The sequence below is a fragment of the Xyrauchen texanus genome, chromosome 18, assembly GCF_025860055.1.
Source record: "Xyrauchen texanus isolate HMW12.3.18 chromosome 18, RBS_HiC_50CHRs, whole genome shotgun sequence".
Lineage (NCBI taxonomy): Eukaryota > Metazoa > Chordata > Actinopteri > Cypriniformes > Catostomidae > Xyrauchen > Xyrauchen texanus.
Window position 1 is genome coordinate 7,786,356 of NC_068293.1, and position 24,434 is coordinate 7,810,789.

The 24,434-nt window shown below is 39.0% G+C and overlaps 1 protein-coding gene across 1 annotated transcript; it reads left to right on the forward strand.

Annotated features, from left to right (window-relative positions):
- The first annotated feature begins 5,466 nt into the window (after positions 1 to 5,466).
- marco (macrophage receptor with collagenous structure) lies at positions 5,467 to 24,078 on the forward strand. Its single transcript, XM_052147817.1, has 17 exons — positions 5,467 to 5,609; positions 10,027 to 10,128; positions 10,924 to 11,048; positions 11,349 to 11,439; positions 11,519 to 11,581; positions 12,730 to 12,783; positions 12,937 to 13,035; positions 13,126 to 13,170; positions 13,387 to 13,467; positions 15,109 to 15,171; positions 19,541 to 19,636; positions 19,721 to 19,765; positions 19,851 to 19,904; positions 20,261 to 20,296; positions 20,420 to 20,455; positions 22,060 to 22,224; positions 22,358 to 24,078. The coding sequence occupies exons 1-17, from the start codon at positions 5,492 to 5,494 to the stop codon at positions 22,486 to 22,488; spliced, it is 1,404 nt and encodes a 467-aa protein (XP_052003777.1). The 5' UTR covers positions 5,467 to 5,491; the 3' UTR covers positions 22,489 to 24,078.
- The last annotated feature ends 356 nt before the right edge of the window (positions 24,079 to 24,434 follow it).

The following is a 24,434-nucleotide window of genomic DNA, read 5'->3' on the forward strand; positions in this document are numbered from 1 at the left end:
AAAGATGCCCCGACCTGACGTTTATGAAAAACAGCCTTGACCGGTTAATGCATTCAGTTAAATATTTTCATTCAATATAACTTTTCAGTTCAAATTTAGCTTCAGTGAATAGCTGACCCTGGTGTGGCTTTGTTGTGCTGAATGGATGACCCAAACAGCTATTGCAAAAATAATAAAATTGTCATTCCAAATTACTTATGACTTTAACCGTAAACAAAGTCCCTTTGTAAAAACTAGTAAACTACATTTGTAAACATGAATAACCAAGATTAACAAATGCTTTAAAAGTAATGTTTGTTAAAGTTAATTTCAACATTTGCTAAAACTTTTAACATTGAAAGTTGCATATTAACATTAAAAAATATTTTCATTGTTAGATCATGATACCTAATGCATTAACCATTGTTAACAAATGGAACCTCATTGTAAATTGCTACCACTTAATGTTAATGATGTATTGTTTGAAGTGTGTGTTGTAAAGTAATTTGTAAATATGAAAACAGAAGTACAAACGGATGGGGGTTGTGCTACGCTTCTCACACTTTGCACAGGGGCCCATAAGGCCCTAGATACAATACACCACTGGTGGTTTCTTGGGGTCATCACTCATGATATCCCCCAGTGTGACTCCTGATTCTCAACAGTTACCTCCTGTCTTGCAGAAATTCCATTTTGTTGCACTTAGCACAAATTACCCATCAAACTGCATGATTTGGCAGTGTGCTTACTTGTGGTAATTGATCTTTATTGTTTTTCCTTACCAGATTACAGTGACAATTAATAGAATAATATAACTAAATTACCCCAAAAGTACCACCCCTTTAAACCTATAGTTGTGTGCAGTTTGTTTTAGCATTGTGAAGGTAGTAAATTAGGACTCAAATGGAGGACACTGTTGATGGACCCTACTGAGAAAAGCAGACTGTGTATTTAGACATGAATGATCTTGAGTTATAATCTTCTGGGCAATCATTATTTTCTCCAGGTGTGTGTGATGTTAATTTACATATTTACAGACAAATCCTTGGCTAATTATTAATCACTAAAAACTGCTGTTTTAGTTGATTGGATGTGATTTTTGTGCCTCAGCTTATTTCTGGTGATTACATAATGCATAATCTGTTGTATTTGTACATACAATACCATGTTTTCCCAAGTAAATTGCAAATGCATGTCCAAAATAAAAGCCTTCAGAAGCATATATATTGTTGTGGAAATGGAATTCAAGTGTCTGGAAGTAAACAAAATGTAATGCAGATTATGATGTAGTATTTCTTATTGTAACTCCAGTTTTATTCACATAAAATCAGAAGAAATTCTGATATTTATGAATTAGTCCAACCCAAACCTTTATTCCCTTAATTTATTTCCACATTTATATATCTACACATCTACACAGATGGGTGTGGGTGTAAATTAAAAGACTGTAAAATGTACCTTGGCTGTGAATTGAGTGAGTTTAATAATAAATTAAATTTCTGTATTGAATGAATGACATAGAAGACTTATATATATAAATCTTATATCACTACTGTTTAACATTTTAAACAATCCCTGCTGCGATTTCTAAAATGCATCTTGGCCGACAGTCTGAACAGAAACTGCAACTCCAACCAATCTGATAAAAGACACTTTTACATTGTCAAAAGCAGGGTGTGCACGTGTGAAAATGATGAGAGAATTTTCATTTTTGGGTGAAATATCCCTTTAACTTAAGGGATTCTCTGCAACTGGATCAAGTTCTTTGCTCTTGCAGTTAAAGTTATAAACGTCATCTCACTTTCAACTGCTTTTATTTTCAGCAAATTTAACATGTGTAAATATTTGTCTTTGATAAGACATAAACTGAACAAGTTTCACAGACATGTGACTAAAAGAAATGGAATAATGTGTCCCTGATCAAAATCAAAATAACAGTCAGTATCTGGAGTGACCACCAGCTGCATTAAGTACTGCAGTGTATCTCCTCCCCATGGACTGCACTAGATTTGCCAGTTCTTGCTGTGAGATGTTACCCCACTCTTCTACCAAGGCACTTGCAAGTCCAGACATTTCTGGGGGGGAATGGCCCTAGCCCTCACCCTCTTATCCAACAGGTCCTAGACGTGCTCAATGGGATTGAGATCTGGGCTCTTCGCTGGCCATGGAAGAACACTGACATAACTGTCTTGCAGGAAATCACGAACAGAACGAGCAGTATGGCTGGTGGCATTGTCATGCTGGAGGTTCGTGTCAGGATGAGCCTGCAGGAAGGGTACCACATGAGGGAGGAGGATGTCTTGCCTGCAATGAACAGCATTGAGATTGCCTGCAATGACAACAAGCTCATTCCGTAGATGATGTGACTCACCGCCCCAGACCATGATGGACCCTCCACCTCCGAATCGATCCCGCTCCAGAGTACAGGCATTTGTGTAATTTGAGAAATGTCCTAACTGAAATGACAATTAATTTCAGATAGGAAACTCTACATGGTGCATATTGCTCATAGTCAGCCGAGTCACTTAGTTTTAACCACTCATACACTTATTTCCTTCTGTCAATAGATAAACTCACGGGAACACATAATCAACACATTTACGGAAACATGGCCAGCAACATGTGACTGAAATGAAACAGACATGTGCAAAAAATAGACACAGTGTCTGAGGCATCAAGCCGTGGAGAGGCATTTATTGAAAATAATAATAAACAGAAAAGGGGGAATAACATGTCCAAGGGGAACGTCTCAAAAGGAAAAAGGAATCTGGAATCTTTGCAGTGCATGGGTTATGTGAAGAAAGGTAGTGCAGAGGGGGTAAGGTCCAGGTATAGTGGGCGGGGTCTGGCAACCGCAACACGCTCCTCACTTCGGTCCGGGGTGCGAGGCGTGGAGGCTTCTTAACTTAGTGTTAGATGCATCGCCGGACGCTCTTGTTTTAGTTAGATGTGGTTTAGGTTATACTACATACATAAATGTTTACAAGTTAAATGTTTATCTCTCAAGTGACATTTCACAAGCTCCCGGAAACATGTGTGATGGAAAATGGCAGTTTCCAGAGGGGGGAACATTTTTGAGTGGTCAACACTGATTACAAAAAAGGGAGTAGATAGTTTTGCCATGTGGTCCATGGTGGAGGAGATCCAACACAAGGCTCAACATCAAATTTCATGAAAAATAAGGAGGGTGTTTCTACAGATGAGGGTTGACTGAATAAGGATGGGGTATAGACATTATGTTTATTTTATATTCCCATCATTTTCAGATTGACAGGATTCTATGGTTGGGGGTTCAAGCCCCAGCACCGTCAAGATACCACTGTTGGGCCCTTGAGCAAGGCCCTTGACCCTATCTGCTCCAGGGGCGCTGTTTCATGGCTGACCCTGCGCTCTGACCCCAGCTTAGTTGGGATATGCGAAAAACTGCATTTCATTGGCTCTGTATCTGTACTCTGCACAATGACAATAAAGTTGAATCTTAATCTTAATAAACAAGTTTGTTCTATTTAGAACTCCTTTAAAAATCACAAACTGCTGTATTTAATGTAATTCACAGTGACAATTTCAAGAGCCTCTATCTAGAGAGATCATGGAGGGGAAAAGAGAGAGTGTTATATCCACAAATACTTTGCAGTGTAATAAATACTGACAGGGTCACCCAAAGGTTATTATCAAAACGCATACATCAACATCTGAATGCTGTGGTCATCAAACACACAAACAAATGGGCTGATCACTACCCAGTTTAAGCACAGTCTGAAACACGCAGCACAAGAGAAGTGACAATTTGTCATTCTTAATGGATGGGCAGAGGTATGCACAACTTTAGATACACAACCATGAACACATATTACTAAAGAATAATTGGCCATTATTACAGTTAATGTTCCTTTTAGCTGTGCTTTAGTGGTATGAGATCCCTTATCAAAATTGTGATTTGGCCATTGATTTGAGGGTCCACACAGGACATAATCATTTATTTAGGGGTTCTTTAGTAGCTCTAATACAAATGTATGCTATCTCTATGTTCAAAGTATGTTAAAGCCTAAAACAGAGCAACAGGGGGATAACTCATCAAGACAATAGACTGAAAACTAGAAACATGCAAACCAACAAACAAAAAAACACTTTGTAAACATCAGTTTCAGCAAATGTTGTTAGCGGTTCTCATTGGTTTTCAGTTATTCTAGCCCATTTAAACCATATCTTATGTTTGCATTGTTTTGCATAAGAACATACTGTTTTGTCTGCTTCTATGTCTGGAACAAATCCAAATCCAAATTATTTATTCAAATACATTTTATAAGATCATAAGTACAGATGACACCAGAATATTGTCATTTACCTTTAGAAGACTTGGAATATTACACACAAGCCACATGGACAACATGATCACACAATAAATCGACATGTTGCTTCTGAATATTCATGTGACATGATGAAGCGCCTTCCCTCATCAGATAGTCTTGCATCAATTCTCTTCTAGCTCTGCTCATGGCACATTGCACAAGCAGGCCCTGAAACACGGGTTCTGCTCCCATGGAAACCAGGAAGTAATGTTGTTTACATAAATACAGATGAGCATGATTTAGAGTTTGCATTTTTGCTCCAAAAGTAAAATATTAACTCCACTGATGGTTTGGTTTGGTTTAGGTTTGGGCTTTGGGTTAAGTTGTATGGTTAATATACTTATTATTAATATGATTTGCATTTCTGTTGACTGTATTACATCATACACAACTACAACTACAACTGGTGACACTCTGTGGATCTTTCACCTGGAAATTGGAGTTCATGCATGCCCATACAATTAACAACACTACCAGCTTCAGCTGGAGGCAGTGGTTTAAATTTCAAGAAGCACAGAATGATTTTAGCAGCCAAACTTTCAACCAATCGTTGGAGAATTTACAGTGTGATCAGATTGACATGGACTATTTGTTGATACCTGTGAGTCCTTTCTTAACTTTAAAATTGAGGCACTTTCCCCTGCCATTGTACTGAGAAGCCGTTCAGCGATAGTCATTGAAACGTCTCTATTTGTGTTCCACATATAAATTTAAGTCACACTGGTTTGGAATGATGATGGGGAGTAAATTATGAGAAAACCATCTCTCTAAACACAATGACTTTTAATAGTCATAAAAATAACTGTGGTAACTATGGGCACTTGGCAGAAACTTTGGTTATGATTATGGTTAACTTTGAGCTGTGATTAACATGAACGCTGTGAATGTCATTTTTCTGTTTTTTTATCCATAGAAACAAATGTATCCTTCAACGTATCGAAACATATCGAAAGTCAAGTTCTTAAGCTTATGACAAACACAGCTTCCCTTTTCTTGGGAAACTCTTCTGCTTACACTATGGAACAATTTCCGTCTGTGTATCATCTGTCAGATGATTGATGTTTTGATGAGGCAGCAAATGTTTTTTTTTCCTTTTTCTTTAGTGTTGATTTTTAAACTGTGACTCTGGCTGTGCGCAGGTCATTTATGTAGTAGAGTCACTGATGGAGACAGAAGTGGATGCTTTTGAAGGAAAGGCCACCTTTCTCAGCCAGGCAAATCCTCTGTATGACAACAACATGAAGCTGTTTGAGGCCGACCACTACGACATCCAGAACAAAGGTAAGTTCTGCACAGACTGAGACCATTTTTACATTACAATTTCACATTTTCACAGTTTTAATAACGCACAACAAAACCCCAACGTCTTAAATAAAAGTTGAAACTGAACTGGAAGCTTTTTTCCCCAATTTGGCACAGGGAGTTTTAAAAGTAAGTAAAAAAAAATTCAAATGATGACACTGTATTTAAGCAATAAGACAAAAGAGGTCATTCTATCTTGTGAAATATAATCTTTAGCAGTATTTTCACTGTGTATGCACAATATTAAACAGGCTTAAGTGTTTTTGTTGCTTTTATTAAATGGTTGCTATAATATAGCATATACTGTATATATACTGTATATATAAAACAGTTAGTTCCGGTCCTCGAATATGATTGGACGAGAGACGTTCCATGAGCACTGATGGTCTGACACCATCAGCACTCAGACGCTTCACTGTGTATCTATCACTCCACTTGTGTTCGTCGTCCTAAACTAAAGTGTAAGAGCAGTGCATGTGTTAAGAGCTAATGTCGGCTATGTGTCTCTTTTTACATCTAATTTTTTTTTTACATTGCATATGTTAGCCAGCAGGTGGTGGCAAAAGATAATTTTTTTGTGTAATATGAGCCAGTTGGTGATGTGAAGAGAATTCATAAGTCATTGTGTACATAGAACAGCGCTCCGTGATCACTCGTATTACTACTACATTACTAAAGCTAGGAAATAGCTTTAAACGGCTTTAAACGAACACCTTCAGCATTAAGGCTCATCACAGCTGAGAGACACAACCGACTGATTTATTACAGAACTCAAGGTGCTTACCAGAGTTTCCACATTGAATACATACTGTATAAAATGGCAGAGGACATTGCGGTTTTTATAGGCAATGACTCTTGCGCTCTGGCTACTGTGAAATAGAGAGGAATACCCCCACTTGGACGGCTATTTTTCCACTGAGAAAGCTGAAAGCATCTCTGCTTGGGAGTGACAACAAGTTATTGCACACACTCCATCTCTCTCTCTCTCTCTCTCTCTCTCTCTCTCTCTCTCTCTCTCTCTCTCTCTCTCGACACACACACACACACACACACACACACACACATCCATCCTTGTTTATCCAATAACTTGTTAGAAACAGCACAAGCTGTGATACTATTTCTGAAGTGACATTTTTGAATTACTAGCGGAGGCTTGAATGCATCATTTGGTTTGAACCAGCAACAGCAGATTCTGATCCGTCGTGTAATAAAGTAGTTCCATGCACAAATGCGTTTTTATGACCGTACTCAGTTTTTCCTAATTTTTTTAAACGTACTTGTTCATTGAACTGTTGTATATAAGAAATATCACACTCACAATTGTGCTACAGGTCCCTAAATCACCACTGCTGTAATTACCTACGGCACTTGACTTACAGCCGAATCACAGCAGTGCTGATGTAGGGCCATATCGCACTCTTGCTCATGTGATATTTCTTAAATATACAGGTGTGGTAGGGTGGAGGGCAGTGCTGGGTCATGATTCTGCACACCCAGCACCTAATCAGGCTAGTCAAGCCTCCGAGAGGGATAAATGCCAACCTGAGACAGCAGTGCAACAGAGAGAGAGAGTTACGGGCAGCTGTCCGATAACTGTATGTGTTTGTATTTTTGGATAATTTCTTTATTAAACTATCATTTATATAGTCAAGCTGGTTCTCGCCTCCTCCTTTCCCTTTTTCCTTGTTACACTGGTGCCGAAACCTGGGAAGGAGGAGGGATGCGCTGTAGCAGAGTCCTCGCCACTACCATCCACCCAACGGAGCAGCCGTGGCCATTTGCCGGGGAATGGAGGAGCTGGCCGCCTGAGAGCGAGGGGAGGAGGGGCTCCTAACCGACTGCCTGAGCGGTCAGGGCCACTGCCATTGGCGGAGGAGTCCCCTACCAGCAGCTAAAAGGGATCAAGGCTGACCTGAGACAGCAGTGTGACAGAGAGAAAGTTACGGGCAGCTGTCTGACACCTGTGTGTGTTTGTCTTTTTGGTTAATTTCTTTGTTAAACTATAATTTATATTGTCAAGCCGGTTCTCGCCTCTTCCTTTCCCTTTTACCTTGTTACAACAGGGTTGGGGATTAATGGAATACATGTATCGGGATTACATATTTAAAATACAAAATAAAAGTAACTGTATTCCACTACAGTTACAATTTAAATAATTGGAAATTAGAATAGAGTTACATTCAAAAAGTATTTTGATTACTGAAGAGATTACGTTACATTTTATTGTCATTTGTTTCATTTAATATTTAGGTCCTCAGATGGAAAACATTTACACATATAAATTATGCGATCCAAAGTGCATTTGAACAGCGGTGAAACACTTTCTTATGATGTGTATGATTCATACGAGCTGACAGAGAAGTTGTCTGCAGTTTGGGCAGAAGAAATAGAAATAAACCTTGTGTATATTGTTAGCTTTACGCTAAGCTAAAATGCTATTTCTAGCCATTTAACATGCACATGTTACCAGGCACGATAATTTTTTTATCAAGAAAATTCACATTGGATCATAATTTCTTTTTTCTAGTAAGACCTCTGATATTAGGACAAAAATATTGTATATCCTTAAAAAATCCTTGCACAACACTGCATAAGATATATAGGTTTTTCAGAGAATGTATTTTTAACATGTGTGTATATATATACAGTGAGGAAAATAAGTATTTGAACACCCTGCTATTTTGCAAGTTCTCCCACTTGGAAATCATGGAGGGGTCTGAAATTGTCATCGTAGGTGCATGTCCACTGTGAGAGACATAATCTAAAAAAAAAAATCCAGAAATCACAATATATGATTTTTTAACTATTTATTTGTATGATACAGCTGCAAATAAGTATTTGAACACCTGTCTATTAGCTAGAATTCTGACCCTCAAAGACCTGTTAGTCTGCCTTTAAAATGTCCACCTCCACTCCATTTATTATCCTAAATTAGATGCACCTGTTTGAGGTCGTTAGCTGCATAAAGACACCTGTCCACCCCATACAATCAGTAAGAATCCAACTACTAACATGGCCAAGACCAAAGAGCTGTCCAAAGACACTAGAGACAAAATTGTACACCTCCACAAGGCTGGAAAGGGCTACGGGGAAATTGCCAAGCAGCTTGGTGAAAAAAGGTCCACTGTTGGAGCAATCATTAGAAAATGGAAGAAGCTAAACATGACTGTCAATCTCCCTCGGACTGGGGCTCCATGCAAGATCTCACCTCGTGGGGTCTCAATGATCCTAAGAAAGGTGAGAAATCAGCCCAGAACTACACGGGAGGAGCTGGTCAATGACCTGAAAAGAGCTGGGACCACCGTTTCCAAGGTTACTGTTGGTAATACACTAAGACGTCATGGTTTGAAATCATGCATGGCACGGAAGGTTCCCCTGCTTAAACCAGCACATGTCAAGGCCCGTCTTAAGTTTGCCAATGACCATTTGGATGATCCAGAGGAGTCATGGGAGAAAGTCATGTGGTCAGATGAGACCAAAATAGAACTTTTTGGTCATAATTCCACTAACCGTGTTTGGAGGAAGAAGAATGATGAGTACCATCCCAAGAACACCATCCCTAATGTGAAGCATGGGGGTGGTAGCATCATGCTTTGGGGGTGTTTTTCTGCACATGGGACAGGGCGACTGCACTGTATTAAGGAGAGGATGACCGGGGCCATGTATTGCGAGATTTTGGGGAACAACCTCCTTCCCTCAGTTAGAGCATTGAAGATGGGTTGAGGCTGGGTCTTCCAACATGACAATGACCCGAAGCACACAGCCAGGATAACCAAGGAGTGGCTCTGTAAGAAGCATATCAAGGTTCTGGCGTGGCCTAGCCAGTCTCCAGACCTAAACCCAATAGAGAATCTTTGGAGGGAGCTCAAACTCCGTGTTTCTCAGTGACAGCCCAGAAACCTGACTGATCTAGAGAAGATCTGTGTGGAGGAGTGGGCCAAAATCCCTCCTGCAGTGTGTGCAAACCTGGTGAAAAACGACAGGAAACGTTTGACCTCTGTAATTGCAAACAAAGGCTACTGTACCAAATATTAACATTGATTTTCTCAGGTGTTCAAATACTTATTTGCAGCTGTATCATACAAATAAATAGTTAAAAAATCATACATTGTGATTTCTGGATTTTTTTTTAGATTATGTCTCTCACAGTGGACATGCACCTACGATGACAATTTCAGACCCCTCCATGATTTCTAAGTGGTAGAACTTGCAAAATAGCAGGGTGTTCAAATACTTATTTTCCTCACTGTATATATATATATATATATATATATATATATATATATATATATATATATATATATATATATATGCATATATAGTATACTGTATTTTGCATATATACATTATAATACAAAACAAGCTTTTAAAAGGGCTTTGTTTTTGTGTCTTACAGAGCTGAGGTCTGAGAAACCAGAACGCAAACAGTGCTGTATTCCTGTTCTCATTATTGTCATCCTCCTGCTGATTGCACTTAATTCTTTGCTGGCTTATAAAGGTTTGATGGAACAGAAATACTGTAAATACTGTGGCTCCAAATGTATCTGGACACATAAGTCACACTTACAGATGAATTTGTTTAATTACATTAGATAACAAATTATCACATGGAATTTATTTTGAAGAAAAATTGCACAAGCACACTTCTAACAAAAAAGATGTTTGTTAGGTTTGAAATGATGAAACAATAGATATACTTATCAAAAGGAGAAACAAAAAGTATTTGTATACTGCTCATTCATTTTGAGTCACTTTGTCCCAAAGACGCATTTTAAGTTTTATGCACAAATATAAAATGGATAGCATTTAAATGATTGTATCATTCAACATAAAAATGATATTATTTAGAGAAATTGTTTTCAAAAGTAACAAAATTAGAATTGTATTACTTTATTGCATAAAAGTGTTTCTGGGTAAGATTTAAGATACATACCAGTTGTCAAACTTTAAATGAACATGTACTTAATATGATGAATTAGAACTGTGATTACTCTGGGACACATTGAAGGGAATTAATTTGCTTTAAAAGTATAATTGCAAAACCATCTAGTCTAGGAAAAGTTAGGTTAGTTCAGAGAAAACATCTGGCATTATTTGTTTACAAATTAAATTGCATTTTTTTATTGAATTCAAATGCATTCCTACATTTGTAATTGATGCTGAAGTGTCTAAGTACCTTTTGGGCCCACTATACAGTATAAACATAAAATGTATTTTTTTAGATAATTCAATCTATCAAAAAATGGTCTGATAAATGCAGAAATGTAAATTGTAAAATGTTTGTGGGTTGTAGTTTTCACTCTGGAGGCTTGGGTTCACTCTCACTGTATATTGGATGATGATGCCAGCACAGATAAACAGATATCTACAAGTCAAGCGGTCAACCTAGGCAGCTCTATCTCAAACCAGCACTCTGAGGTACATACAAAAACAAACATGCCAGACCATACTCATACTTACACATTCTAACACACTCAAACAGCTTATTGTAAACAATGGCTTAATCTATATGTGCAAAATGTTTTCTGTGAGGTTTAGGTTTAGGGTATGGCAAATATTATTACCTCATTATAAAAATATTAGAACTCAATTAAAAGTCCCCACTGTGTGTGTGTGTGTGTGTGTGTGTGTGTGTGTGTGTGTGTGCGTGCGTGCGTGCGTGCGTGCGTGCGTGCGTGCGTGCGTGCGTGCGTGTGTGTGTGTGTGTGTGTTTTATAGCATGAGTGTCTTTCTCATCTGTGTGGGGAGGAAGGAACTCTAGAGCAACTGAGGATCCAAATAAACCAGTTCAACTTAACTGCACAAAGAGGTACACACTCAACACATTCAGTGTCACAATATTGTTGTCCTGTAAAACTGAAGTCACATTTTTTCTTTATACTTAATAGCCATGGTTTGTCTACCTGGTCCACCTGGCCCGCCAGGACATTTTGGACCTCAAGGATTACCAGGTTAGTTAACATACCACATTCATTCATCACATTCACATACTTTCGATATACTTTAATTGCAATACAGTTCTGTGCATACTCTGTACACTGTGGTAACATTAGCACAACTTACTGTAATATTTATAATGACTAATTATTAGTGTGACATTCATGAATAAATTATTTTATCCAGTGCTTCTTGAACATGAGATGTAAAATTGAAACATAAAATAATTCTATAATATAATAATGTATACAAATTTGTATTATTATTATTATTATATGTTAAAATATATTTATACACTTATATAATATATTTCTATTGTATAATGTATATATTTTTTATAATATATCATAAATAATATGCAAAGAATTATAAATAAGATATTTAAAATGTTTTATTAATTATAGTTTTAATTATTATTAATTAATTATAGATTATAGTTATTTAGAGATATTTTAAGTTGTGAAATGTCATCTATACAATCAGAAGAAAGAAAGAAAGAAAGAAAGAAAGAACGAACGAAATAAAGAAAGAAAAGAAAAGAAAAACTATAGAATATTTAAATGAACTATCTATTTAATTAAGTCTTTTGAAGATATTTTTTTAAACAGTTAATTTAAACACTAAAGTATTTTAAATAACACTATAAACTAATAACAAAAATATTTTGAGAACATTTTGCAGCTTATAAATAGAAGTTTAAACTGCAGTCCAATCCAAAATGTTGAATAGTTTATAATTACTTAAAAATGTTCTGTACATTACTTGGCTGTAATTCCAAATGTATACTAAACGTGTGTGGGGCACCTGTGTGTGTAAATCCTGTATTTGGACCATTGATTTCTTTAATGGCTGAATGGGTCAAATATTGTTCATTTAGATTGGTCTTATGGAACCTAGCAGTAGGATGACATCAAATCAATGACCAGGATATGCAATAGGGGCCAATCACGTTTCCTCTGTTCCTCGACAATCTGCGTGTTTTTAGCTCCCCCTACTGGTCAAAACAGAGATAAACATTAAACTCTTCAGATGCAATTTGATCTTTGGTGTTCTAGTTCTTGTTGTCTTTTATCCCAACAAATGAGTGTAAATTCTTATTTCTGTAAAGTTGATTTTACTGCAGTGCAGTCAGAATTCATACTCCAGGTCTGTTTTCTATCAGGTCCTCCAGGTATACCAGGGATACCGGGGGGGAAAGGAGACACTGGGCCACTAGGTTAGTGTATGTATGTGTATAGGTGTGTATACTTTTGAAATACATGTGAGTACAGTACTATCTGTTCAAGTACAGTAACTTGAAATTGGATTCTCTCTCTCTCTCTCTCTCTCTCTCTCTCTCTCTCTCTCTCTCTCTCTCTCTCTCTCTCAGGTAAGGCAGGTGAGCTTGGACCTCCAGGTGAAAAAGGAGAGAAAGGCGACTCGGGTGTGGCAGGGGTGAGGGGGCCAGATGGTATCACGGGTGCACCTGGTAATAGCCCTTTCACAGCTATCACACAACTCTTGAGCCATCTGTCACAGTATAGTTGATCATTATCCCTGTCAATTGTTTTCTCTGCAGGTATTCCTGGCTTGAAGGGAGACACAGGAGAAAGAGGCATGCAAGGTATGTGTATGAAGACCACCTTTGATATTAATGTCCATACCTGTCATTGAAATGACCTTAGTTCATAATTGGACACCATAATTAGAATACTTATTCTGAACAGAAAGGGTCTGATACATGTTTTGGAAATATCTTGCACATATTCTATTCTGTTAGAGTCTCAAATGTATTGTTGCTCTAATGTAATCTCTCTGGTCCCTTCTCTGTGCTATCAAGGTTTACCCGGTGCTGATGGGCATCCCGGATTAGATGGAATGACTGGCATTTCAGGAGATCCGGGATATCCGGGAACTCCGGGTACTTTGAAGCAACATCACATTAAAATTTTAGCAGTGTTGGAAGTAACTTATTAAAAATAGAAATGTTACTGACTTAACCACATCTTTCAGTAGCGAGACACAATAGTATAGCTTTTCCAGTAGTGAACTACATTTTCTAGCATGTAGATCTGTAGTATCACAAAACGCTACATTTAAATTGTTCACTCTCTCATGTAGCACTGGGGAAACCAAATAATTTGTCAATCGTTTTTCTATTTTTTTACACCAAACAGTTCATGTAAATAGACTTATTCACTGATCCCCAATGCAGACTTAAAGAGATTATACCAGATGTCCTCTTTTTTAATCAAAATATTTAGTGCATTACTGTTGTTTATCTCTACACTGTAAAACATGTCTGTACTTTTAACAGTAAAAGACTGTATAAATGGTACAGAAATAAACATTACTTGATTAACGAATTGTGACGTGGAGGAGGGCGGGGCCTGGCTGTGAGTCCACACGGCCTGCCCCCAATCAGGCTAATCAGCCGAGGAGAGGGATAAGGCTGAGCTGGATGTGGCAGTTCAGGAGAGAGAGAGAGAGAGAGAGAGCCACGTGCAGCTGCCCTGTGTGCATTTGTGTTTTGTGTTTTTGTTTTCATTAAACATTATTATGATGGTTCGTCTGGTTCCCACCTCCTCCTTGCCCATTCTTATCATGTTGCATTGGTGCCGAAACCCGGGAAGGAGGAGGGATGCGCTGTCCTCGCCGCTGCCGTCCGCCCATATGAGCAGCTGCGGCCATCTGCTGGGGGACGGAGGAGTTGCTGCCGGCTGCATGGATGCGGAAGAATGGCCGCCGTCTGTGGGTGGAGGAGTGGCTCGCTGTCGGCCGCCTGGAGCGGTGGAGCCGCTGCCAGGGCGGAGGGGCTCGGTATCGACCGCTAGAACACGGAGTGGCGTTCCACGCGCCAGGGGACATCTCCATGGCTATCTCCGCCAGAGGGTGGAGGAGTGGTCGAGGACCAGGCGACAGTGTGTCTGGGAACCGGCGAGCAATTTCTTTTTCCTCTCTCCTCTCTCTCTCACTGTCACTGTAAAAATATACAGTAAATATACTATAAAATATACAGTAAAAAGTTGTGTAAAATGTAAAAAGTAAGATTTTCCTGTATAATTAATGGTAAAAAAAATAATTTTGTTTAACAAGAGAGTACATGTCATTTTTACAGTAAATTATTGTTCAAATTACAGGAAAAAAATATAATCAGGTGTTCCGACAATTCCCCGCATGACCCATCATATTTCATTGTATTTTATGGGAATAGATATGTTTCTTCTTATTTTTAATATCAGTTACGTACATCTGTTTTATATTAAATGTAGTTTAGTTAATGTTTCATGCATTATTAGTCATTATTAATTATTATTATTAATGACTAATGTATTATATATTATTAGTATACAGCATATCATACTATTTATACACCTACTAATAAAATGAATAATTAAAATAATAATAATAATTATGATTATTATTATGATTATGATTATTATTATATTTATTATTATAAACTACATGTTTACACTTTCTAAAGAAAATGTGATTGCTGCTTTCATCCCTATTCTTGAGCATTTAAAAAATTGACAGACTTTTGGACTTCTCTTCTTTTCAGGGCCTAAAGGAGACACAGGACCTAGTGGTGAACGGGGAGACTTTGGTCCTCCAGGGCCTAGAGGTAATAATGTTTATGTAAAGAAGCAGTAACAGTAACTATAATTTTCCTTTCCTTTATGTATCAAACATGCCTTTTTTTCCTCCATTAAAGAGATGCATTCTTTTGGAATGATGGACTGTTTTGTAGGGTACATGTAGCCACATAACCAGACTGTGCAGCTTTGCAGTTTGTTTTTATGTGCCGTTTAGTGCCAGGTTATAGTTGAGACCATAATAATACACCAGCATGAAAACTCTTTAACTGCAATACAACGAAAACTATATGAAAAAAAAATATTATTATTTTGACGATAATACGTTTTAATTAAAATATATTGTTGATAAAAGATGAGATAAAACAATAGGTAAGATATTAACAATGCACATGCTGTCAGAATCTGTAACTTGCCGTTTTCTTAAACGAGTACCGTAATTTCCGGACTATTGAGCGCACCTGAATATAAGCTGCACCCACTGATTTCTAAATAAAATATTATTTTAAACATAAATAAGCCGCACCTGTCTATAAGCCGCAGGTGCCTACCGGTACATTGAAACAAGTTAACTTTACTCAGGCTTTAACGAAATACGGCTTGTAACAAAAATAAATAGGCTTTAACGAAACACGGTGTGGCAGCGGGGGCGTGGTCAAGCGCCCGTCCGGGAGAGAAAAGCGGTAAGGGCGCTTACACCTGAGCTAAATTATGTGTAACACCGGTGTCTAATTTCAGTAAGCATGGGGAGAGCGGCATAAAAAGGCAGCAGCCACAGAGCTGAGAGAGTGACACACGTCAGTCTAGTGTTGGCGCATAGAAGAATTGAGAAACTTTATAAAATTGATTGTAAACATTGCTGTGGCTATTAAAAACCTTACCTGGAACACCAAGTGCCCTGCTGAAAACTGTCACACTGGTGCCCGTTTGACAGTTTTCCCAAGAACGACATGTGAAGCAGGGCACATGAAATTAGACACCGGTGTTAGACGTAATTTAGCGCAGGTGTAAGTGCCCTTACAGCTTTTCTCTCACGAACAGGCGCTTGACCACACCCCCGCTGCCACACACGGCTTGTAATAAAATATTTGCAGTAAATAGTAGCCTACCAAGAAAGTCATTGGTCACTATCTTCCTCGTCCTGTGCGCTGAAACCACTGAAGTCATCTCCTTCGGTGTCGGAGTTGAATAGCCTCAGATTTAGTTGTCTTTTTGCACTGAGTCAATTCCTCACGCTGCTGTTTCCAACATCTTATCGTCGACGTTGACTCATTAAGACCAAGCTCCCGTGCAGCAGCTCTATTTCCTTTCCAACAGCCAGATCAATCGCCTTCAACTTGAAAGCAGCATCATATGCGTTTCTCCATGTCTTTGCCATGGTGAGGGTGACAAAATTACTACCGTAACCAGAATGATGGGAAGTTTGAGTGCGCTCGATTTAATCTAAACCGTAAACAAAAAAAGTAGTTTTGACCTTAACCTGTTCGGCAATTTCATTGGTCTAATGAAAGCTTAACGCCGCCAAAAAACTGAGCACGTCACAGAATGTTTTTTTTATTTTTTTTTTTAATTAAATTTGAAAGCGGGAAAAATCCATATATTAGCCGCGTCATTGTATAAGCCACGAGGTTCAAAGCGTGGGAAAAAAGTTGCGGCTTATAGTCTGGAAATTACGGTACTATAAGTAATCCTAAATTGTCTAAACGTGAGAATTCACAACAGTCCACTTTCAAAAGTGTAGCTAATATATCCTTTGTAATGTATGAAATGAAGTCACGAGAGCTGGATCTAGGTGCGGCGAAACAGTTCTTTAATAAATCAACAAAGTACAAAGTAATGGTGAAAACAAAGGAACAAAGGAAACATCCACGATGGGAACAGGTATACACAGGAGGTCAAAACACATATCAACTGACCAAGAACAAGCAAACAACAGGGCATTATAGACACAATGACTAATGAGTTAATGAATCACAGGTGAGGACAATGAAAGACAGCTGGAAGTGAGAAAACAGATGACAGGGGCAAAACACAAGGCAAACAACAGAAAATCATAATTGATTTTCACATGTAATGGAGCAGGCTGAGGCGTGGCTGTGACATGTAATGGAACAGGCTGTGACATGTCATTGAACAGGCTGAGGCATGGCTGTGACATGGCGTGGCGTGGAGCAGGCTTAGGCACGGCTGTGACATGTAATGGAGCAGGCTGAGGCTTGGCTGTGACATGGCATAGAGCAGACTGAGGCGTGGCTGTGACATGGCATAGAGCAGACTGAGGCGTGGCTGTGACATGGCATAGAGCAGACTGAGGCGTGGCTGTGACATGGCGTGGAGCAGGCTGAGGCTTGGCTGTGACATGTAATGGAGAATGCTGAGGCGTGGCTGTGACATGGCGTGGAGCAGGCTGGGGCATGGCTGTGACATGTAATGGAGCAGGCTGAGGCGCAGCTGCGACGTGTAATGGAACAGGCTGAGGCGCGGCTGTGACATGTAATAGAGCAGGCTGAGGCGCAGCTGTCGCATGGCATGGAACAGGCTGAGGCGTGGCTGTGAAATGGCATGGCGTGGAGCAGGCTTAGGCACAGCTGTGACATGTAATGGAGCAGGCTGAGGCGCAGCTGTGACATGGCATAGAGCAGACTGAGGCGCAACTGTGACATGGCATAGAGCAGAATGAGGCGTGGCTGTGACATGGCGTGGAGCAGGCTGAGGCTTGGCTGTGACATGTAATGGAGCAGGCTGAGGCGCAGCTGTGACATGGCGTGCAGCAGGCTGAGGCGCGGCTGTGACATGTAATGGAGCAGGCTGAGGCGCGGCTGTGACGTGTAATGGAACAGGATGAGGCGCGGCTGTGACATGTAATGGAACAAGCTGAGGCGCAGCTGTCGCATGGCATGAGACAGGCTGAGGCTTGGCTGTCGCATGGCATGGGACAGGCTGAGGCGCAGCTGTTGCATGACATGGAACAGGCTGAGGCGCGGCTGTGACATGTAATGGAACAAGCTGAGGCGCAGCTGTCGCATGGCATGAAACAGGCTGAGGCTTGGCTGTCGCATGGCATGGAACAGGCTGAGGCGCAGCTGTTGCATGACATGGAACAGGCTGAGGCGCGGCTGTGACATGTAATGGAGCAGGCTGAGGCATGGCTGTCGCATGTAAAGGAGCAGGCTGAGGCATGGCTGTCGCATGGCGTGGAGCAGGCTGAGGCATGGCTGTCGCATGGCGTGGAGCAGGCTGAAGTGTGGCTGTGACATGGCGTGGAGCAGGCTGAAGCGTGGCTGTGACATGGCATAGAGCAGAATGAGGCGTGGCTGTGACATGGCGTGGAGCAGGCTTAGGCACGGCTGTGACATGTAATGGAGCAGGCTGAGGAGCGGCTGTGACGTTTAACAGAACAGGCTGAGGCGTGGCTATGACATGGCATGGAGCAAAATAATGCAAATCAGGCAACGTTGCAAACACACCCAAAAAATCACTGCTGAAAGCAATTTGCTCAAGCAATACTGATCTTGCGGGGCAGTTCTGAGTGTTTTACAACAAATACCATACTTGACACCCCTGCCTTGCCTGCACAGCATCACTGTGCATGCAGAACGTGTTCTTGACTACACTCCACATCTGGATATATGCCAGGTTATTCTCCATCATTTGATCAGTGTTTCATTAATTGCTGATATGATCGGCTGAAAATGTTCACAATCATCTCTTTTGAATAAAATACATTTTACTGCCTACTTTCATTTGCGGTAATAGCACAATCTAAATTGCAGGATGCAATTTTTGTTAAGAAGCACAGTCTACAATGAGCCAAATTTACATAGAAAAGAGGCATGTTTGTGTGGAAAGGATTGACTATGACTTAATTTAAATACTCAAGACGCAACACAACTTCAGTGCTGATTGCACCTGCTAAAATTGATTGTGGTTACTGCAGGTGGTGACTGCAAGTTTTTGTGCTGAAATACCACACACAAAGTGGTGCAACTGTTTAGTGAATCTAACCCTAACCTAACCTTAACCATAACTCAGACTTTCTAAAAGATTTGTTGACACTTACTTGGCAAACATTGCCAATCCATTGATTAGTATTCTTCATCAGAGGTCCTCGTTGTATCAACCAGGTACCCAGTAACATAACTCTGTTCCCAGGCCACCTGGTGCTCATTGACTCCTGAAGTAATGTAAAGTCAGTCTATCAAATTGGAACTTCCAATTAAACTTGCCAGTTTAGTGTGCAATATGCATCAGACAGTCAGTGAATGGGCTGTGGAGGGTGTCTGTTGGAATGCCATCTAAGGCTAAATTAGGTTTAGTGCAGTACTGCAGATTCCAGTGACCAGGTTTAGGTAGTCCTGATTCAGTTGCATGCTGACCTATGGTTTCTGGGTCTTTCAGGGCCTCCTGGTCCAGAAGGACCTAGTGGTCTGCAAGGACCACCTGGAGAAAAAGGTTCACCTGGACCCAAGGGAGACATTGGCCTTGGCATTCCAGGTATGAGAGCTAAGGACACATAACCATAATGTAACACAGTATATGCCATTATGTCAATTATGATTTGCAACTAATTGTTTTCAGGGAGCCCAGGACAATCGGGACAAAAGGGAGATAATGGCTTGCCAGGTAATTAACAAAACAATACAAACAAATGATAAACATGGAGTTTATCTGAAACAGGCCTCATTTGACTTTGATGTGCTGCACATAGGTGTCCCTGGACCTATAGGACTGAATGGAGAGAAGGGCAGTAAAGGAGATTCAGGTGAGCTTCACCTTTACTTTTTATTCGTGGCTCCCAAGAAATATGTAATTGATTGATTGATTGATTGATTGATTGATTGATTGATTGATTGATTGATTGATTGATTGATTGAACTCATAAAGGTTTTCTCAGAACTAACTTCAATTTTCTGAGCAATTTTGTAATCAACTTAATCAACTGATCCCTGATGGTCTCCTAGCAAAGTAACCACAGGTGTTCCATTAACATTTGACATCAGCAAAATGTCAAAATCTTGAACAACAAATCTATTGTTCTATCATTTAATACCTGAGAAACTTGTGAAATATTTTTTTTCTTTCTTTCTTTCTCTGTCTTGTTTGCTCTCATTCTTTAAGGAATCCCGGGTATTCCAGGGCAGAAGGGAGAGCCAGGTTTGTTTTTGCAAATCTGTGTGCATATGAATCCATAATATGTGTGCATGCACAGCATCTATGTGTTTATTTTAAACTGTTCTGTAAATAAAATTATTTTGTGTGTATGTATGTTTTTAACAGGTCCAAATGGTGAAAAAATCAACATAGGTCCCCCAGGTACGAGAAGTGACATAGTGAAGCCTGTTAATTTCCTCAATAACTGATTCATGGGCACATCTGTTTCTGACATCTATTCAAATGAATACCTTCTCAGGGACTTAATGCTAAGATTCATTTATAGTTATCTTGGTGATCAGGCTTGTGAGCCCTAAACTTAATATTTATTTTGGTAACATTTTCAATGAAGCCCATATTTATAATTTGTTGTAAAGGGGGCCTGGGTAGCTCAGCAAGTAAAGATGCTGACTATCACACCTGGAGTCACAAGTTTAAATCCATTGTGTGCTGAGTGACTCCAGTCAGGCTTCCTATGCAACCAATTGGCCTGGTTGCTAGGGTGGGTAGAGTCGCGTTGGGTTAACCTCCTCGTGGTCGCTATAATGTGGTTCTCACTCTCGGTGGGGTGAGTGTTGAGATGTGCGTGGATGCCGCGGAGAATACCGTAAAGCCTCCACTTGCACTAGGTCTCCGCGGTAACACGCTCAACGAGCCACTTAATAAGATGTGCAGATTGACATCGCAGACGAGGAGGCAACTGAGATTTTTCCTCTGCCACCCGGATTGAGGCGAGTCACTACGCCACCACGAGAACTTGGAGAGCATTGGGTATTCCAAATTGGGGAGAATATTTTTTTTTATTTATTTTATTATTATTTTTTTTTAATAATTGGTTGTAAAGGCATTATAAATGCATTATAGAGCATTTGCTATGTCTCATAAAATGCCTTATTATAATACTTACCTATTTATAGTTATTTCTTTGTGTGCATTGCATTATAACATGACCAACATGACATTGCATCTGCAGAAGTTATAATGTATTATATATTGTATTATATACAGTGTATTAGGTAGGCTTTATGTAAAGTGACAAAAGCAATGTCTTTTTATAAACATCAATGGGATATTTTTAAGTGATTATAATGCATCACAGGTCATGTTTATGAAATGGAATTTATAAACAAAAGACCACACATTCAATGTAAATTTGAGACATTAAGAAAAACACTTTAAAAGCCACAAGGTTAATATATATCAGTAGCTCACATTAAAGAAAACAAATATATGCATACTGATCACACAAGCCCAATTTTCTGTTCATTGTTATACAAAACATCCCCAAGAATAAAAATAAGTAAACAAATGTAACTGATTTTATAATGGACTATGTTCAACAAGCTCTAATATTTGTGCATCTTATTTGGAGACACAAGAACTACAGAACTGCTGATGTCCTGATATGCATATACATTTCCTAAATAAAGTATGGTACAGTACAGTACGGTACTATTAAGACATTAATCATTACAACTTTTGCAGATATAATTGGATGTTGATTGTGTTAAAAAAAACATAATACTCTTTTAGGTATAGCTATGAATAGGTTAAGTACTCTTATATGTTATGAGAATTCATAAAATGTTATAATGTGTATTATGATACTTTATGGATGTATTATAAAGTATTTATAATGCCTTTACATTGCATTATAAATATGGGCATCATAGAAAGTGATACCTTTAGTTTTAGCTACTTGAGCCACAGATGAATTAATGGTGGGAGTCCAACAGAGTTTATCATGTTTGTGAATTTCTTGTTAGCTGTTGTTCGTTTAGTGGGAACCGCCAGCCGTGGAAGATTGGAGGTGTTTCATAAGAATGTTTGGGGAACAGTGTGTGATGACGCATTTGACAGTGTGGATGCTTTGGTGGTGTGCAAGATGCTGGGCTTCCAGAGGTCCAACCAAGTGTACACGGCCACTCCAGGTAACATATCTGTCTGTGGAGGAGGATTGTAGTTATGGGTGAGATTGAATGGTTTTGGAAAAGGGGCATTCAGACTATAGTTTCCAAAACCCTTGAATTGCTCTCAAAGCGGTCTGTTGTTTATCTGCCACAGGAATCGGAGAGATCTGGATGGATGATTTGAGATGTACCGGGCAGGAGAAGAGCATATTTGACTGTCCACATTCAGGAATGGGAATTCATAACTGTGACCACGGAGAGGATGTGGGAGTTAACTGTATTTGAGTCATAAACACTTCTCACACAAAGAAACATATCTAAAAGGTGGACCTGAAAGTATCTGTACATTAAGCCACATTTGAAAATGTCTGACTATAAATGGAATAGAACAACAATATGAAACAAAATGGCATCAGGAAACAAATGATCCTAGAGCTTCTCTCAGAACTTACTTAAATTTTCTTCACCATTTTGTCTAGTGATTTTCAACTAGAACTGTCAATGTAACACGTTAATTTAGTGTGATTAATTATAGGTTAAGAAATAATGTGTTAAGAAAATAACATATACGTTAATTCTGTAATTAAAATAAGCATTTTTCTATCATCTCAGTAAATAACAAATTTTTTGCGATCTGCATCAGCAGGGGGCAGTCGGTATGCCTCAACAAATCTCGCAAGTTGCACAGATTCAGAAAGAGAGCCACACAGGACATATATGACAGCTGGGCGAGAATGCATCTCAAAAACAATTTTAAAGGTTTCAACTACTTATAACTTGATATAGCATCCTAGAAACACGTGAGAAAACCAGTGAGATGCTCCAAAAGTGTTCATTTGATGCATATGTAAATATAAAACAGACAGTATGCAGAACAACTAAAACAGACAGTATGCAAGAACACGTCCTGTGAGAACAGGACAAATTGACCCACTCAGTTACTAAATTGATTTGCTGTCGACTATAGGCTTATGTTTTGTGATATGGGAATAAAACAAACAATACATTGCCTTCTGAAGCCACTTCTGTATTGATGCTTTACCTGTCAGCCACAATAATGCAATATATTCCATTCTATATTATCCATTCATGAATTTTATTTATATATACTGTATATATAGACAGATATTATGAATAGGTTAAGTACTCTTATATGTTATGAGAATTCATAAAATGTTATGGTGGGCAGTGGTGGCTGAGTGGTTGAGGCTCAGGGTTACTGACCAGAAGGTCGGGGGGTTCAAGCCTCAGCACCACCAAGATGCCACTGTTGGGCCCTTGAGCAAGGCACTTGACTCCAGGTTGCTCCGGGGGGATTGTCCCTGTAATAACTGCACTGTAAGTCGCTTTGGATAAAAGCGTCTGCCAAATGCATAAATGTAAATGTAGATATTAATTTGAATTATCTTGGTGCCTTTTTCAGCAAATATTGATGTAATATGATTAATTGAGATTAATTAAATTAACTAAACAGGTCATGTAATTAATTCAATTAATTACGAACTTTCAACATTCACAAAGTTCGCACAGGTGTCCGAGTAGAAAACCCAAAGGTGCAGTGTATCCCATGAACTATATACATGTTGCACTAATGTTATATTTCAAACCTAACAAACATTTTCTTAATGTTCCGCTTGAGAAATGTGCTTGTGCTATATTTCTTTGAAATAATAGTCTCTTCCTTTGATATTTTGTCATCTAATGATACAAAACTGAGTGTGGCTTAAGTGTCCAAATACTTTTTGGGGTCTCTTTAGGTGTACACATCAAAAACAAAAGAAAATCACTCATTTATATACTATTTTAGCTGAAATCTACTCATACGCATATACAGTCAAATGTACAATGACTTTACAATAAAAAGTAACTTTTCACACTCTAAAATGTGTCTGAACACTTTGGTCTCTTAACATTAAACACTTCTCTATCTCTTGTCCCTTTCTCATGATCATTGTCTTGCATTCTCTTGCATTTTAGAGAAACTAATTGAAAATTGTCGTTCAGAGCGCTTCTCTGCTCCTGTTCTCTCTTTTTTTCTCTGTGTTTGTTTGTCTGGCTTCTGATTAGCTGAGGGACCCTGTGTAAAGGAAAGTTGGATTTGGGGTTCAGGTCCCAGAAGAGGGTAAGAGGCCACACTATTAAATAAATGATACAGTAGGTGACAGAAATAATAATGAAAGGAGGTGATATGGTAGCAAATCTGGTCAAATCTGGTATTTCTTCATTTGTCA

Excerpts from the sequence above, each read along its gene's own strand:
- marco (XM_052147817.1), top strand. The coding sequence starts at position 5,492 with ATGGAGACAGAAGTGGATGCTTTTGAAGGAAAGGCCACCTTTCTCAGC. Across the intron at positions 11,582-12,729 it reads TGGACCTCAAGGATTACCAG|GTCCTCCAGGTATACCAGGG; the intron begins GTTAGTTAACAT and ends GTTTTCTATCAG. Across the intron at positions 13,468-15,108 it reads GGGATATCCGGGAACTCCGG|GGCCTAAAGGAGACACAGGA; the intron begins GTACTTTGAAGC and ends TCTTCTTTTCAG.